This window comes from Tachypleus tridentatus, chromosome 1, assembly GCF_004210375.1.
Source record: "Tachypleus tridentatus isolate NWPU-2018 chromosome 1, ASM421037v1, whole genome shotgun sequence".
In the NCBI taxonomy this organism is placed as follows: Eukaryota; Metazoa; Arthropoda; class Merostomata; order Xiphosura; family Limulidae; genus Tachypleus; species Tachypleus tridentatus.
Window position 1 is genome coordinate 120328937 of NC_134825.1, and position 19978 is coordinate 120348914.

The following is a 19978-nucleotide window of genomic DNA, read 5'->3' on the forward strand; positions in this document are numbered from 1 at the left end:
AGGGACATGTCATGGTGATGGATAAAGAGGGTCCCGGATGAAATATCTGACGTGGATACCAATAGGAAAACGGTTCACAGGTTCGATTTTGTTTGACTTTTCTCGTGCAGCTACACGAGGGTTACCTGCACTAACTGTCCCGAATTTAACAGTGACAGGTCAGAGGTAACTCCTTTACCAACGAATATTGGGATTGATTGTAACATTATAATGCCTTCACAGCTGGAAGAACAAGTATGTTGGAAGACAGGGATTCGAACCCGCGACCCTCAGAGTGAAAGTAGAACGCCCTAACTGCCTGACTATATCAGTTCGATCCCTTACGGAGAATAAGGAGAAAATGGAAACAAAATATTGAAAAATCAGTTCAAAATAGTGAAGGAGACCAAGGTTGTGTTTTAAACTTCGCACAGAGCGACAACAACACTAACGGTCCCTAATTTAGTAGTGAAAACTAGAGGGAAAACAGCTTGTCATCACCATTCACCGCCAACATTTGGACTATTATTTTACCAACTAATAAGATTGACTGTCACATTATGACGCTCTGACGTCTAAAAGGGCAGTCGTGGGGGTGTTATAATGTTACATTCAATCCCACTATTCGTTGGTAAAATAATAGTGTCTTACACTGCTAAATTAGGGACGGCTAGCACAGATAGCCTTCGTGTAGCTTTGCGCAAAATAAAAACAAAAATCCAAAAGCAAACCAAACTGAAAAGGAGAACATGTTCGATGACGAGAATTTGTATCCGCGATTAACAGATTGTGAGGAGACGAGATACAGTTAGGAATAGGACGTTTTGTGGAGTCTTATCTTAACAAGAAGAAGGAGAATATATTAAAATCAGGGATAAACTGAGGATAATCCGTCAAAACTAAATCAAAACTAATTCCATCCAATTTTAAATTTTGTTTTCAGTGTTTGGTTTCTTCTGGTAAAACTCTCCGTTTGTGATTGGTAAATCTACTAAAACTCTCTGTTTGTGATTGGTAAATCTACTAAAACTCTCTGTTTGTGATTGGAAAATCAAGTAAAACTCTCCGTTTGTGATTGGCAAATCAAGTAAAACTCTCCGTTTGTGATTGGTAAATCAAGTAAAACTCTCCGTTTGTGATTGGTAAATCTAGTAAAACTCTCTGTTTGTGATTGGTAAATCTACTAAAACTCTCTGTTTGTGATTGGCAAATCAAGTAAAACTCTCCGTTTGTGATTGGTAAATCAAGTAAAACTCTCCGTTTGTGATTGGTAAATCTAGTAAAACTCTTTGTTTGTGATTGGTAAATCTACTAAAACTCTCTGTTTGTGATTGGCAAATCAAGTAAAACTCTCTGTTTGCGATTGGTAAATCTAGTAAAACTCTCCGTTTGTGATTGGTAAATCTACTAAAACTCTCTGTTTGTGATTGGCAAATCAAGTAAAACTCTCTGTTTGTGATTGGTAAATCTACTAAAACTCTCTGTTTGTGATTGGCAAATCAAGTAAAACTCTCCGTTTGTGATTGGTAAATCAAGTAAAACTCTCCGTTTGTGATTGGTAAATCTAGTAAAACTCTTTGTTTGTGATTGGTAAATCTACTAAAACTCTCTGTTTGTGATTGGCAAATCAAGTAAAACTCTCTGTTTGCGATTGGTAAATCTAGTAAAACTCTCCGTTTGTGATTGGTAAATCTACTAAAACTCTCTGTTTGTGATTGGCAAATCAAGTAAAACTATCCGTTTGTGATTGGTAAATCAAGTAAAACTCTCCGTTTGTGATTGGTAAATCTAGTAAGACTCTTCGTTTGTGATTGATAAATCTAGTAAAACTCTCCGTTTGTGATTAGTAAATCAAACGGTTTGGTTTGTTTTGAATTTCGCGCTAAACTACACGAGGGCTATCTGCGCTATTCGTCCATAATTTAGCAGTGTAACGCTAGAGAGAAGGCAGCAAGTCATCGACACCCATCGCCAACTATTGGGCTACTCATTTTACGAAGGAATAGTGGGTTGATCGTAACATTATAATGCCTTCACGGCTGAAAGGGCGAGCACGTTTGGTGTGACGGAGACTCGAACCCGCGACCCTCAGATTACGAGTCGAGTAACTTAACCATCTGGTCATGGCAGGGCGTAAATCAAATGAACTTTATTAAAGAAATAATTGTATTACCTTGATTTATAGTGTTACTTATACGTAAATCAGAAGCATGCCGTTGCCTTGTAAATATCACCGCTTCGTTACTCAACTCAACAGCCCTAGAAACGGTTGCTGTGCATCGTAATTTAACTCTTCCGTTCCACAAGTGGTCATCTCTGACGTCAAACCGTAATCCGACTGTTGATGTTTTCAAGCCATCACCGTGATGTTTAGTTGGAAATGTTGTGATGTATTCCGCTTGAACCTACACAGGAAATTTTAGTTAATGAGATAAAAAGATGTATTAATCTATTTTGTTCTAAATACAAAAACAATAACAGTAAAGACACTACGTCATTAGCTAACCTAAAGCTATCAACCATTGCAATCCTTAACATAAAAATCATAAGAGAATCATGTTTATTATGGTTTATATTTTCTCTGCTCTTTTTTATATCTTAATTTATCAATTGTAAACATCATTTTATGTCTGTATATCAGAAGATTACCAAACTACAATGATGATGAATCTACTCTTCGAGGAACTGTTTAGGAGAAGCAAAACTGAGCATATGGTCAGTGAAACGATTAGAATTCTGATTTTAGTAGAATCTGACTTGTTATTTTTTTCTTGCCTGTTTGTTTTGAATTTCGCGGAAAACTACTCAAGGGCTATCTGCTCTATCTGTCCCTAATTTAGGAGTGTAAGATTAGGTAGAAGGCAGCTAGTTATCACCACCCACCGCCAACTCTTGAGCTACTTTTTTTACCAACAAATAGTAGGATTGACCGTCACATTATAAAGCGCCCACGGCTGAAAGGGCGAGCATGTTTGGTGCGACGGGGATTCGAACCGACCCTCAGATTACGAATCGAACGCCTTTACCCACCTGGCCATGCTGGGGCCTTTTTTATTGTTTTTTCATGTGCTATTGTTTCGACCTAACCTAGAATTATTCAAATGGGATAGCGCACTCACAAAACAATTAACTTAGGAAAGTCCTCAACGAAAGAAATTATAAGGATTCGGTTTTGTAAACCAAAATCAGTATTTATTTGTTATTAAGCACAAAGTTACATTATGATGTAATTTTGTTCTACACTTCCTGGGTATCAAACTTGGATTTGAAGAGCTTATAACACCTAGCTTTAACAAACAGCAATATCCTGTTAAGAGGTTGATAATATAGAATATACCAATAGTATCAAATAAACCTAACGTTTAAAGGTTGGCCTCGTCTCTGTATGTTTGTTTAGACCTAGTGCAGTACTACTAATTAGAGATTATATGTTCCAGATCCAAAAGAACTATGAAAACTTAAATAATAATTGGGCCAATATCTTTTATTTATTTATTTAGAAAACTGTTTTCTCATAACTACTTTAAAAACTGTATGCGACACACATATCACCTCTAAACACGCTGCGTAACAACAAGTAACAACAGTCATAATTTACTTTAAATTACTCGTAATTAAAGACCTTCAATCTTTCCAATACGTCATTAATAAATCCTTGAGGTTTATAAAGTTAATTAATGTTGTTATATTGACTTAAAATAACTTGTAATCTGTGTGAAAATTAGATTTCGACAGTGTGGTATACCTACCGGTTTATTTCTAACGTACCAGTGTATCTTAGCTTCAGGTTAATTGAATTCTGTGTGAAATTCAGGTTCTGATAAAGTCTGTTACACCTATTGGTTTATTTCTTACGTACCAGTGTATCTTAGCTACAGGTTGGTTAAATTATTTGTGAAAAAAATATATATGGTAAAGTGTGCTGCACTTACCGGTTTATTATTTATATACCAGCGTATCTGAGCCTCAGGTCTGGATTTGGCTGAAGTGCAATTGATGTTTACTGTGTCACCAACTGCATACTCATGTCTTCCCCCATTTATACGAGGTCCTTCTGTTGGAAAGACTAAATTAAAAGAAAAAAAAACATACTTTTATAATGTTACAAGAAACTACTATTTTATAAATTTCAAAACAAACATAACACTACGTAAGAAAAATTTTACTTTTTCTTGTTCCTGGACAGAAAGTGTTATTTCCCAATTGTTTATGCCTAAAGTAAATGGAAAAGACCTATTTTTCTCTTCAAACTTTGCTTTTGTAACCTGGGAGCGTATAACAAAAACATGATGGGAGACTATATTTGGGGACTGATACGTGAAAATGATTTACATTACAGTCGCAAATCTCAAAAAACTACTCACTTCTAAATATTTTTGTATAATTTTAGTATAAATACATGTAAATCTTGATTCATACGTTGTTTTATTCAGACCTTATGTAAATGAAAATGTACAAATTTACCCGTTTTTACATACAAAAAATAGGTTAATTTCTAAATTTCATAATCCAGGTCACAAAGCAAAGTTTGAAGGGAATAATGGTCATTTTCTGTACTTTTACAATATAAGCCATTAAGAAATAACATATATTATCCTGGAACAAAATTTATATTACTTAGTATTATTAATCTGACTTAAAAGTACGTATATATTCCCGTGCATATAGTGTTTTTCTTGTAGCAAAGCCACATCGTGCTATCTAATGAGCCCACCGAGGGGAATCGAACCCGTGCAGATAGAGGTGATACATAAATATTAATTTAAAATAACTCACTTCTTATAGTTTCCTTTATCTTTTAAGATTTTTGTAGAACTAAACTTTCTATATTAGTACAGATAGCTAGGTTAGTACATGAGGATCCTAATTTGTGTTTATGAAACTTAATTTTTTTCACATTTTACTTGTTTGGTTCGTGTTTATTAGCGGTGGCGCGCGTGCGTGTACTCGATCCGATTTTTATTGCTCATCGACATCTCAACCAACCTGCTGTCAAATCTAATTATAAAGTAGCACACATATGTAGAAATGAATAGTAACGTACCACTCATTTCTGTTATAGATATTATAACCTCAAAGTTATTCAGATTTTGTAAAAATTGTAATAAATTACGATATTTTATTATTTATCTTGAAACGAAAAATAATATTTAATTTATTAAATAAAGAAACTTTAAATACAATTAGTAAAATATTCTGTGATAAATATATGACTATATTAAATAAATAAAACAAAGTAAATTAAAGAATTTCTATTAAACGTTCCTAATAAATATTTTTAGTTACGAATAAGGTCTTAAAACAACTCGGCACAACTTTATGCGGATGAACACCTTACCTCATATAAAAGTTTGTTTAGAGTATGAAAACTGATAGTCAGAGTAAACTTAATAAGTCATGGTTGGGAATTATGATTATAATTAATTAGGTCAAATCACTCATTAGAGCCTTTAATACTAGTATAATTAGTTTACTGGGACTACAAATTAGTGCCTGAACACCATAGTGGGAACTAGAAAACATCTTTACGAGGTAAGTTTATTTTACTTACTTATCTCCAAGTGCTACTACTTTATTATTATTCAATCTTTATTTTTCTTCTTCCTTACTTTAGAGAGCAGATACTTTCCCACAACTATTTGCAGGCAGTGAAAGGTGACAAAGGTGCTGAACGTTGTGAGTTTGAGCACTCCCATCTTACTTTCCTACTTTCAATTATTTTTATTTCAATTTCTATTGTTTGTTTTGAATTTCATGTAAAGCTAGACGAGGGTTATTTGCACTAGCCATCCCTAATTTAGCAGTATAAGACTAGAGGGAAGGCAGCTAGTCATAAACACCCACTGCCAACTATTGGGCTACAATTTTACTAACGAAGAGTGGGATTAATCATCACATTATAACGCTCCCTGGCTGAAATGGCTAGCATGTTTGGTGCGACGGGGATTCGAACTCGCGACTCTGGGACTACGAGTCGAGCGCCTTAACCACCTGGCCAGACTGGGCCTTTATTTTATTCCTTGACGTTATTTCTTTATGTGAGACAGGTGAATGAAGTCGACTGATAGATGGTGTATCCCCACCGTAATATAGGTCCTACTTTTAACTCACGTCCAGAACTCACGGTACATTTTATATTCCACATTATAACCTGTACCCTGGGGTTCCTTTCAATAGGTGTAGCGTTTTTACTTTTGTTTTGGTTTGTCTTTTTGTTATATATATATATCAGTATTCTTTTCGGTAGAAGAAAAATTACTGGGACCCCAGACGAAAGAGTTCTATTTAAGCATTAGAGCGATGAAGGTATTTACTTTTTCTGTACGCTTGTCTGGAAAAGTCACTTATTTTCTTACTTGAATGAAACTTTGTAGAAATGGTAACTTCGATGTCCTCAATAAACAGGTATATATAGATTTAGAAAACAATATGATTTAGTTTGGCTCGGCCGATGCTCTGAAACAATCGTTGTTAATATTCAAACAATTGAAGCTGGTTTTAAACAAGTAATTTTTATGGCCGCCATTTGATTTTATTACGGTCCCTTCTATTAAGTGCTACCATACTAAATGATATATAGTAGATAATGACACTAGGTACGTGGTTTCTTTGTGTTGTTTCTAGAAAATGAATTGTAATAACCCAAATATAAGTTATAAGGCGTGTGAAATACGAAGTGTTCCTACTAAAATAATTGCTTCTACAGAGTAAGGTAGGCCCCTACTACACTTACCACGTATTGAATATTTATGAACTCCAATAAGGAAGGTTTTGAGGGAACTTGCGACAAATAATGAAACATTAAATATTAAATCTACCTTCAAGAAATATGTTTTGTAAAGGCTTAAGTTAATATGTTTTAAAAGAGTTTCAGGCACCAGTGTTTGTTAGAGTTTCAGGCACCATTGTTTGTTGTCTAAAGTAATTTGTTTTGTTTTTTACATTCCCATTTAACCCTTTTCAGTCGACCTGGGTGTCAAGGGTTGAACATATGTTCTGTGGAAACAACAAAACTACGAAACTAATTACATAATTTTATTTGAATGGGTCAGAGTTTCGTTCACTTTTAGTAAACTGGGCTGTGATAATGTAATTGTACTTTTCAATGCTTTATTGTTTTTATCTCTATGACGAGTTAGGACAGTTTCGTCCTGCATTCTCTTCAACAAACGAAAAATGTGCATAATTGAAATACACTATCTGTACAAACCTTATTGGTGATAATTTTAATCTAAGCAGTTTCATAACTTGTACAAGCAAGTCGTTTAGATCCACACTTCTGTAAATTAACACCTACAGTATCCTATGGAGAAATAATACTTGTTACTTACACACAAGTTATAATTAGCTAACGTTTTAACAACAATTATCCAATGAAAAACTTCATTAACTTGTCTGAGTTTTTTATTATTAACTATTCTGAATTTTAAACATTTGAAGTAAAAGCAGAATTTATCGAACTTTTCCATTAATTATGTCTGATAAAGATCTATGTATAAACTGGCTGTATGTTTTTTCAAACACAATAAGTTCGGAGATTATATATTTTGATGATTATTATCACAAGGTTATTTCAAGGAAATGATAACAAAGTACGTTCTGTTTTATTCGTTCTTCCAGTAGCCGTTTAAAAATAATTATTGACTTTAAGTTTAATTTCTTTGACATTCTCGTGTTAATTTAGTTACCCTAACTCGTATTAATGTGCTGAAAATATTTTATTGTGTATGACTATATAAAAGTATATATTTCATTTGAGATTCAAATGTTTTGGTTCTGGTGGTTCATGGCCAGGTGGTTAAGTCATTCGACTCGTAATGTGAGAGTCACAGGTTCGAATCCCGGTAGCATCAAACATGATCACCCTTTCAGCCGTGGGAGCGTTATATAGTGGTGGTCAATTCCACTATTTATTAGTAATAGTAACCCAACATTTGGCGGTGGGTAATCATGATTAGCTGCCTTCCCTCTAGTCTTACACTGCTAAATTAGGAACGGCTAGCGCAGATAGCCCTCGAGTAGCTTTGCGCGAAATTCAAAACAAACCAAACAGATCCAAAGAGTAAATACACAAGTGATTTTCATTTAATTTACGCACTGTATGATGGTGTATGTAAAATGTATTAATACTAGAAATAAACAACTTTATAACATCAAACTGATGCTTTGAATAGCTTTACAGCTAGTTCAAAAGCGTCCAATAAAATACAAACTGAAACTGACATTTAGGTATCAATAAGGTCGTTTGTTTTGAGTATCACAATTGCTTTGCTTTATCTGCTCAGTATAAGTATACATACAAGCGTGTGCGTGTATATATATATATATATCTATTGTACACGTATAGAAACTGGCATAAAGTTCGCATCAGTTCGTTACGGTATTTTCAAGATGGTATCTTTAAGTCCTTTTTAATTGTATATTCCTTTTTTATGCTAAATTTTCTGATTTAAAAAGAGAAACAACAACTTAAACCTCGTTTTAACATAAATTACAACACATACCTGTGACTTCCAATTGTTTACTTGCTTCGACTGTTTGAAAAGAGGGCGCTTCAGCAGAAACTTCACAACGATAAATTCCAGCAGATTCCAGACTAATGCGATTTAGGTAAACCTTGTTTTCACCTGACTTCGAAAGCTGGTGAGAACAAAAGGAAACAAATAGCACGTGATGGTGTATATTTAGTAATAGTTCTTAAGCTGATTTTATTTTGAGCTATTTTCTAGCCAATTACAAAAATATATATATATATATAATGCCCCCAAAATGTTCGACGTTTAATCATAGCGTCATCAAGTTGATTAGCTTTCATTATTAGCCTAATAAGTGATCAAGTTAGAGCAATTATACCAACTTGCTGTAAAAATCAAACTAAGGTTTATTTTAATAAAAATAATTTATTTACTATCGTTGCCACATTGTATGGTGTACAGAAGATTTTTGGAATAACTAAAGTCTAAAAGACGGCAAATATGTCACTCTTCAGTTTTTATATAAACTCTTGTGTCGACTTGTGTCGACCAGAACAGAAATTGTTTTTTTTTCAAAGTTTATACCTTTATCATACTGCATGACGTACAAGGAATTTGCTAAAAACTTCAATGTAGTTTCTTGTTTTTTCTCCTTTTTTTTGCTCCGAGCTGTAGTTTTAACTCGTTTGGAAACTAAGTTTGAATCCGCTCTTTAATTATATAAAATTAATTAGTTTAACTACCTTTTAAGAACTTCGTATACAACCTAAAAATCAGTACTATATTTAGTATCAATACAATGTCTTGAAGCAACAGTTGTGATACTTAATGGCTAAGTTTTATAGTTTTTTTTTCCAGTTATCTGCTTGTCATAACCTTTTGAAAGTATCCATGTGTAAAACGTCATCAAAGAGTGCAAACTACACTTACGTCAACTCGTACGCCTGGCAAGGGGAGGAACTGACCAGGGGGCCAGTCATTTGGTAAATATCTGTAGAATTCTGTGTTATTCTTGTACCACTTAACCGAATAAAGTTTGTCACCGTCCAGTTCATAAGAGCAAGTGAGTTCAATAGACTGCCCCGAAGCTGTCGGCGACGGGATATCCAATACTTTCAGGTGCACGCCCACAAGCTGTTGTATGTCTACAAATATAAACATATTCATATGAGTACCAGAAATAAGGGTCGAAAGTATCCAGTTGGCTTTATCTCCTACGGATACTAATGGTCCGCAATAACTTCATTTTTTTTTCTGTTTTTTAAATACTTGATGCAAACTTTCGAGCCATGAATTGGTTTTATTTTAACATCTCATGTAATCTGTAGTAACAACTGATTACGTAAATAAGCATAACATAAGAATTGAAGATTAACCGTACTAACATTTTCTGTCAACATGAATATCGTAACATGAATATTAACTTGGTGATTATCTATTATAGTATAGAAACTGCTTAATAAATCTGGTAGTAAAATCACCATTATACCACGATTTTATCTTCGAATAGTAAAATAAGACGATCATTCGTAATGATGAGAAAATACAAATAGTTGGTTAGTCTCTGTAAACACCAAAATAGACGATTGACCAATGTCCAGTCAAGCACTGTAAATTTGTTTTTGAATTTAACGCAAATACACATGAGGGCTATCTGCGCTGGCGTAAGACCAGGGTGAAGGCAGCTTGTTTTCACCACTCCTCGCCAACTCTTAGACTACTCTCTTATTGACGAATAGTAGGATTGAACGTACTATTATAAAACGCCCATGACTAAAAGGGTGAACATGTTTGAGAGGAATGGCCCGGCATGGCCAAGCGCGTTAAGGCATGCGACTCGTAATCCGAGGGTCGCGGGTTCGCATCCCCGTCACGCCAAACATGCTCGCTCTTTCAGCCGTGGGGGCATTATAATGTGACGATCAATCCCGCTATTCGTTGATAAAAGAGTAGCCCAAGAGTTGGCGGTGAGTGGTGATGACTAGCTGCCTTCCCTCTAGTCTTACACTGCTAAAATAGGGACGGCTAACACAGATAGCCCTCGAGTAGCTTTGTGCGAAATTCAAAAACAAACAAAACAAACATTGTTTAAGAGGAAGATTCCAAACCGTGGCCCTCAGATTGCGAGTTAAGTGGCTTATCTATCTGGCCATGCCGACACTAAATAAACGAATTGAGCAGTAAAATTGTAAATAAGTGACCTGACCACTAGCGATGAGACATTGAAAACAAGCATAAATATCGTTAGTGTTACGTTAACCGAAGGATACCTTAAATGTAGGTATTTTTGTCATTCACATGAGTACATTAAATACCAGCCATCTTCTGACGACTGTGAATTTCAATATTCGCAGTTGAATTTCCAAGAATATTGTTCTCTCCAGCTTAAAAGATGGTTACAACTGGCTGATTTGTGTTAAGCTACGATTTGGTAAAGATTTAAGAAAGTGCTACAATACAACTAAAACAGAAGCACATACTCTCCACCCTAGGAGTATAGCGGCATGTTCATAGACTTGACGCTAGAAATTTGGTATCCAGAGTACATGTATCTCTTTATAGGAGCACATATGTTGGACTTTATTTGACCTGTGTCATTCTTCGTCTGATGCAAAGTAAATAAAGACACCTCAGAACTAACGAGCTTTTTATACCAGTAAAAAGTATATAGCAGTAAACATATACGCTTGTTTGATTTGAATTTCTCTCCAAACTACACGAAGGCTATCTGTTCTAGCCGTCCCTAATTTAACAGTGTAAGACTAGAGGGAAGGCAGCTAGTCATTACCACCCACCGATAATTTTTGGACTACACTTTTATTAACGAATAGTGGGATTGACCATTACATTATAACGCCCCCACGGTTGAAAAGGCGAGCATGTCTGGACGACGGGGATTTGAATCTGCGACCCTTGGATTACAATTCGAGTACCTTAACCACCTGGCTATGCCGCGCCTCCCATATACTTGTAATAAGTTCTTTATATGAATTCCTAATGATTCTAGTCGGATCACAGCTGGTAATTGTATCAATATGCATGGTTTTTATTCAAAATGAGTGACTATGCCAACATTTTATCCCACTTGAAGTTTTAGACTAAGTTATAGCACTAATTATAACAATTATAGCAGTTATAGAAATGTACTGTTTATGTAAATTTCTGTTGGTTTTTTTTTCACTCGTACCAGGGTTTAACTTAACCCTTGCAATAATTATCTTTAAGTTTTTTTCTCAAATAACTGAATAAAATACACATTACTATTTACCATGGACAATGTTAAAGACAAGTTTTTGAAAAGATGTGTGTGCCGGGCAGGGGAAGTTTCTTACTTTACCATAAAGGTTTTATGCCTCATAGTAGATATATAAAAAAAAGGTTTTATGCCTCATAGTAGATATATAAAACTGGATCGGATTGCGTATAAGTAGGGAAAACTTTTAGCAGATATAAGGAAAGCCTAATTCGCCTGAGTTAATGGCACCGATAATACGTAAACACAATCTGAATTGGATGAAACGGAACTTATCGCCAATGCCTTTCAAGGCGTTTCAAATATTAAGAAAAATTTCTAAGAAATCTTAAAACTAATCTGACTAAGTGTACAGCACCGATAATATATAAACATCGTCTGGACTTGTTTACAGCCAATACCTTTTAAAACGTTATAAAACAAAACCCTAGACTTGTCTGCAACAAGATGAAGTACCCTTTAACTGACGGAGGATGTGTAAGCTTATACAAATTTTACAGCAAATATATTTGAAAGAAACAGCTTGAACGTAAATGTTAACACTAATTTAATAGTATAAAAAGCTTCTTCAATTGACTCTTCAGTTTACCTCTCATCTTCCACCCTAAAGACGTTGATGGATTCCGCAATTGAACACACTTTATGATCTGAATGACCATCACAAAAATATGGTGGTTTGAGGAACAGTTCAGTACCTTTTGATATTTTGAGCTTGAATCCCTTTAAATATTCAACATGATCTGAATCATCCACCTGTCAAGGTTGTTTGAGATAGACTTAAGTTGTTTTTGAATTGAGCTCAAAGTTACACAATGGGCTATTTGTGTTCTTTCCACTAAGGTCAAAGTGAGTTTTTAAAGTAATTTAACTAGAGTTAGTGTGATCTGACAAAAGGACCAGACAGTTATTGGAAGAGTAGTATATCACTGTAGTAACTCGCGCTATAATTGTAGGTGAATTATAGAAAAAAAGGAAATTAGTTCAGCTTGGCAGTTGAAATTCTAAAGCAATTGAATAGACCTAAGTGAACTTTTGAAAAGAAAATTTGTATAGTTTTTGATATGCCTATCCATCTCTTTAGTGTAGGATTTGTTTTGCATATGTTTATTTTGAAAACAAGTGAAGTGCGTGATGGTCGTTTATTTTAGAACTTATCGCCAACAAGTCACAGACACCTACCGTACAAGAATCCTTAGCCCAACACCCATATTACTCAACCTAATTGCTAAATGCTTCTCTATAAAATATTAAGAATAAGTTTATTGCGGCAGATACACATTTATAGATACTGAAACTTCATTATAATTTTATTCTGGAATAAGTCTTAGTTTCAATACGACAAATTACTATTTTGTAAAATTAAAAAGATACTGTTATATGTAGTGAAATTTCGAGTTAACAAAACTTTTGAAACATCATTCTAAACACCATTTTCTTTTTTTACACAACAGGTAGTTACTGTCCATTCTACTTTATTAATGTATACTCTACCAAAAAATAAAGCAACGTTATCTCTTTATTCATCGAAATCGACATGAACATTGAGAAACCAATGCATAATCTACTTACATTTTTGTAACTGCAAAATGCATTACTTCGTTTTAAAATTAAGAATTTAAGATGAACATTTTCTCGAACATTAAGTATGTTTTACTTAGTTAAGGAAGCTGGTGTGACTGTTTTTTAACTTAGCATATTAGTTCGTTGTATGGGTGTAAAAATATGCTTTTGATATGAAAATCGATGATAGCCTCACTATTCACAAACATAACTGAGTTCCATAAAATCGACCGTAAGGGTTATGCTAAATTAATTATTGCATTTTAATTTTCTCTAACCAGTAGCTGGGCGTAGAGCAGTGGTTAATTTGCCGCACTATAAATCCAAAGATCCATGGTTCTCTTCCAGTTACCGTTCAGTTTTGCTCTACATTATAAAAATGATGGTTAAATCCCACTATTAGATACGAGTAGCTCAAGTACTGGTCTTGAATCGTTGTATTCTCACTAGTTTAGTTAAAACCAAGGGCGTTAAACGCAGACTGACCCTTGTCTGTAGAAATATTTGAAACAAACATGCACAATTCTAGGGCTTAAATTTCCCTACATTTTCAGTTGGATGACTTTGAGCTCTTTGAATGAGCATCCAATCAAAAGAAAAGTGCTTCTTACACTTTAAAATAGATTCATTATTCCTCACCAAAAACCTCTTCTAAAAAAAGTAAATTCCAAAACGAATGTGAGCGACTTTACATGAATATTAGTGTAACTTGTTAAAATTTACATGAATATTAGTGTAACTTGTCAAAATTTACATGAATATTAGTGTAACTTGTTAAAATTTACATGAATATTAGTGTAACTTGTGAAAATTTACATGAATATTAGTGTAACTTACTAAAATTTACATGAATATTAGTGTAACTTGTTAAAATTTACATGAATATTAGTGTAACTTGTGAAAATTTACATGAATATTATTGTAACTTGTGAAAATTCACATGAATATTAGTGTAACTTGTTAAAATTTACATGAATATTTGTGTAACTTGTGAAAATTTACATGAATATTAGTGTAACTTGTGAAAATTTACATGAATATTTGTGTAACTTGTGAAAATTTACATGAATATTAGTGTAACTTGTAAAAATTTACATGAATATTAGTGTAGCTTGTTAAAATTTACATGAATATTTGTGTAACTTGTGAAAATTTACATGAATATTAGTGTAACTTGTAAAAATTTAAATCAATATTAGTGTAGCTTGTTAAAATTTACATGAAAATTTGTGTAACTTGTGAAAATTTACATAAATATTAGTGTAACTTGTTAAAATTTACATAAATATTAGTGTAACTTGTTAAAATTTACATGAGTATTAGTGTAACTTGTTAAAATTTACATGAATATTAGTGTAACTTGTGAAAATTTACATGAATATTAGTGTAACTTATCAAAATTTACATGAATATTAGTGTAACTTGTTAAAATTTACATGAATATTGCCCCCCCCCGCTAGTACAGCGGTATGTCTCCGGATTTACAACACTAAAATCAGAGGTTCGATTCCCCTCGGTGGGCTGAGCAGATAGCCCTTTGTGGCTTTGTTATACGAAGAACGCTCGTACATGAATATTTGTGTAACTTGTGAAAATTTACATGAATATTTGTGTAACTTGTTAAAATTTACATGAGTATTAGTGTAACTTGTTAATATTTACATGAATATTAGTGTAACTTGTGAAAATTTACATGAATATTAGTGTAACTTGTGAAAATTTACATCAATATTAGTGTAACTTGTTAAAATTTACATGAATATCAGTGTAACTTGTTAAAATTTACATGAATATCAGTGTAACTTGTTAAAATTTACATGAATATCAGTGTAACTTATTAAAATTTACATGAATATTTGTGTAACTTGTTAAAATTTACATGAATATCAGTGTAACTTATTAAAATTTACATGAATATTTGTGTGACTTGTTAAAATTTACATGAATATTAGTGTAACTTGTTAAAATGAAACTTAAACAACATGAAGGAACGTAAAGTAAACGGACATGAAAGTTCATTATAACAGGCCTAACTGTGCTGGTGAGCCTGGAACCTGAAACCCTGTAGTATATGGTACAGGGTATAGTCAATCAATTAATGCATTATATCTCTTTCTACATCACAGATTATTTTTCCAATTTCACCTTTTATGAAAAACAAAACTCTGTTACTATTAACATCATTTTACCTGATTTAAATTTCCAATTTAATCACCTGAAACATTTTCACAAAAAGGATTCAGTTACGTTTCTTATTGTAACGCAATCACGTTTCGATGTAAAACACAAAATAGCGAGTTAAGTGTAAAATAAAATTAGTGATGTCGAGAAAACCCACTTGTAGAGAAAAATATATATGTAGAAACGGATGGTTTGGGTTGAGAAAATATTTTACGTAAAGGAGCGAATAACTTGCACACCTTCACACGTTTTCGAACACTGCAAGTCAAATAAACACAACATAACCATAGAAAACACTCAAATACTAAATAAAGAAACAAACATAAACAAACGCAAAATTAAAGAAGCCTTACTTATACAACAACTTAAACCCAAAATAAATCAATATAAAGGAACGCCTTTATACCTATATTAAAAATAATATAACAAATAATAATAATAAAATAAATAATATAAAATTATATATTCAAACATCTAAACACGCCCTCTACATCCCGACACTCAGTTACACAACCCATTTCAAACATGTGGTCAGCTTCCGGTCAGTTACCTTTTTCTTTCTTTGTTAACCTGACGACGACCGAAGAAGGTCGAAACGTTGTTCGCTCCTTTACGTAAAAAAATTTTCTCAACCCAAACGAGCCGTTTCTACATATATTAAAATAAAATTAATAGCTTAATTATTAGAAGCAACCTGTGTTTTAAGTAGAGCATGCTTTTTGTGTCAAGTGCATATCAATTCATCATGGCGTATCCAAATTGTTATAAATTAGCGAATTTTTATATTTGTAAACATTTGGATGATTTATAAAAGAAGACATTATCTTCAGTTTTTTAGATATCCAATAACATACACGCGTGTATTACTTATACAATTAAAATTTAGTTTGAAATCGGACACATGTTTAACTGCTATAATTTTTGAGTACTCACTTGAGAGAAACAGTTAACGAAGGTCGCGTGTTGTAGTTTTCTGAGTTCTTGTGACAGGGAACTGTAACTAACGATAGGAAAGTTTCCGACTTAGAAAAAGAAAACACTTCATAATATGGGTCGCACTTGAACTAGAAAGCAATTATGTTCTAACTGGTTAGCGCAAACCACTCTATCGCCAAGAGATAAACGAAAGATAACGAATACTCATTACTGGATTTGCAGACGGTATACCCAATCAGTTAGACAAGAATAACTTCAGTGTTTGGGGCCTAACAATTATTCTTTTTTTTCTGATTGGTTATCTGGAAAAGTGGTCTTGTTATATGATGAGTCACAAACGACTACACAAATCATCACATCTAGAAACGTGTGGCAAAGTACAATAACAATCTTTATCTTGAGTGAACTAATTTGAAGAAATAAAATATTTCTTCCACAGGTTTGGTCAAAAGCGAAGGTAGAAAGGCAAAGATGGATGAAGACCAGTTTATAATTACAGACAAATACATGGAGGAAACACCAGAAATACGCCATCTATATGAAAAATCTAAAATAATGAGTGTGGAAAATGTGCTACAGACTTGTATATTAGTTTGAAGATTTGTTATAAAATTTAAATTTTGTCAATTTGCACAATACAAGAATGTGCCCATTTTATTTATATGTCAAATGTGGTGTATTGATATTATGAAGGTTCTCGATCATTTCCGCACATTACGAAGCTTCTGTAGTGAACATTTACAACTGTTTTTATAATTTTTATTATGCTGGAAATAAAAACAAACAAACAAACATTGTACATAACTACGAGCCCGACACGGCCAAGTGGTTAAGTCACTCGACTCGTAATTCGTAGGCCGAGGGTTCGAATTCCCGTCGCACCAAACATGCTCGCTCTTTCAGCCGTAGGAGTGTTATAATGTGACGGTCAATCCCACTATTCGTTTGTAAAAGAGTAGCCCAAGAGTTGGAGTTGGGTGGTGATGATTGGATGCCTTCCCTCTAGTCTTACACTGCAAAATTAGGGACGACAAGCGTAGATAGCCTTCGTGTATCTCTGCATGAAATTCAAAAAGAAACAAGCATACCTAGGTGGCTAAGCTGAAATATAATCAATTTGTTTGATATAAACATAAGGCGTCCATACTTTGCTGTTTATAAAAGTCGTAACTTCACTGAATTGAATGCGAGTAACAACTTCTTTTAATTTAAGATGTAGACATTTGGTATAAAATGTGTAAGATTTAATCTCTCTGTTCTCAGTGTAGTTTTGCCAACGAAACACAAACGCTGCAAAAGTACCCATTAATCATGACATAGTAATTATATCTGAGCTATAATGCTATGTGTACAGGAAACTTCACCTTGTTAAAACGGTAGATCACATGGCACGAATCTCTAAAATATGTGCTTGCTCTGAGAATTGCTGGCATATTTTCGACAAAAATACAAAGTTCACATTTTATACGCACGGACACAGTTACGAATATGCATAATACGATATTAATAGCTTATAATCACACTTTGCTGAATGTTTAACTTGCGTGACAAAATAAATCGGGAAAACAAAGAAAGTAAGTGTACTATTTGTAAAATTACTACACAGCTTGTTAAAACGTTTTTAATGAAATAAAACGCACGACGGTTTTGTACAACTTTTAGTAGGCCTTACATGGCGTGCGACTCGTAATCTGAGGGTCGCGGGTTCGCATCCTCCTCACGCCAAACACGCTCGCCGTTTCAGCCGTGGGGGCGTTATAATGTGACGGTCAATCCCACTATTCGTCGGTAAAAGAGTAGCCCAAGAGTTGGCGGTGAGTGGTGATGACTAGCTGCCTTCTCTCTAGTCTTACACTGCTAACTTAGGGACGGCTAGCACAGATAGCTCTCGAGTAGCTTTGTGCGAAATTCAAAAAAACAAACAAACAACTTTTAGTTTCAATATTCAGGATAGGAACTAATCATAAGAACTCTTTTAAACTTTGTAACAGTATTGAATAAGAATTTTCTTTCGTGATTTAAAAATCGCCATTACATGTACTCGTATTCAATGGCTAATAAATTTCAGGTTATTTGTACTCCAGAGTCAGTGATGAATCCCATGTACTCTTGAAAAGGTTGCGAGTTTAAATTTTGTCCGATAGATGTAGCTGCATCTTGAAAGGCGCTTTAACATGAAATGCTTCTCTTCACCTAGCTGTACAACAGGCATCAATGACTTGATTGTTTGGTTGCAGTTGAGCACGAAGCTACACGGCGGGCTGTCTGCGCTCTGCCCAGAACGAGTATCGAAACTCTGCTTCCAGCAGTGCGAGTCTACTAGCATACCGTAATGCTACAAGTTGCTGGGAGTCAGCCTTCAATGGAATGACATCCAATCCAGGATGATTTTGTCACTTGTATCATCTAGTTAGTACCTTAGGGACTAAATATCAAATTACTTGTATATATTTACCAATTAATTATTCTCCTAACTTTATTTCGACCATTTTGCAATTTCATTAGAAATGTAGAGTGAAATATTTTTCGAGGCTTAAATCATATGACAAATAACAAAATGTAAAACTTTATACGACAAAAAAATAATTTTAAAACAATTTTACAAACACATAGTTTCTCCCTCTGCTATGCTCCCTCCCCTTCCAGTGACACAGAGGGATGTCCGAAGACTCGCACTGCTAGAATCCGGTTTGATATGCGTGGTAGGCAGAGCACAGATAGCCCATCATGTAGTTTTGTGTTTAATTCCAAGCAATAAGCCTTTTCTTTTTTCTTAAAGACTAAAATAATTTTATCCTACGTAATACCCTTGTAGCCGTGTCGGTAACCGACGGGTCAAAGACAAGCTTAAGATCTTTCAGTGTTAAATTCGGCGGTTCGATTCCTTCCAATGAATCGAGCACAAGTAGCCCATTGCATTAAAACAAACAAACCAGAATAATTATTGGCTAATTTAAGAAAAAAATAATTTAAACGGCATGCTAATATTATTGGCTAAGTAGAATATGGTTGAAGAACAGTTTTGTTCTACCAAGCGGGGTAGACCTCGTAAAAGAGTATTGTGTGACCACATAACTGTAATGTGTAAGCTTCCATCTCTACGCTTCCATGGATATTAAATCAACTTATCCTTCTATTTAGTGCCGGATTCATTGTAATTTAGCCTATATCATATTTAATCAAGAAGAGGTTTAAATGCAGTTGTTGGTCCTGTGGTAAAGTTCTGAATTTTTAGAGCTTCAGATATGAGTTCAAGTTCGTACAATATAACAATAATGTTTCCCACAATTTAAACTGTGGGTGTGCAATGAGTGACACGCTTCTCGTGGATGGTGAATTTTATGGTGTTGAAAACCAAGTGCCTCCTCTGTGGTCAGCAGTTCAAAATCAAGGAAATTATATATTTGCGAAATTCAATACAAAACAAAGTCTTTATTATAATGTTCTAATTATTTGTTATCCTTGTGAATAGAGGGTCAGCATTCTTAAAAAATAACTTATTTTATATTGCCATAACTAAAACTGCATTCCTCTTCTTGTTTTAATGTGGATAGGAAAAATGGATTAGATAGGAATAAATGGATAATTTTCATGA

At 33.9% G+C, this 19978-nt stretch overlaps 1 protein-coding gene across 1 annotated transcript in view; it reads right to left on the minus strand.

Annotated features, from left to right (window-relative positions):
* The window catches only part of LOC143222482 (cell adhesion molecule 2-like), a 36755-nt gene that overhangs the window by 3518 nt on the left and 13259 nt on the right, over positions 1-19978 (minus strand). The window contains exons 3-6 of the mRNA XM_076449086.1: positions 9384-9598; positions 8484-8619; positions 3912-4045; positions 2153-2384 (exon numbers count right to left, since the gene is read on the minus strand). Of these exons, the coding sequence (XP_076305201.1) occupies positions 2153-2384; positions 3912-4045; positions 8484-8619; positions 9384-9598 (717 nt within the window). The remainder of the gene's footprint in view (positions 1-2152; positions 2385-3911; positions 4046-8483; positions 8620-9383; positions 9599-19978) is intronic.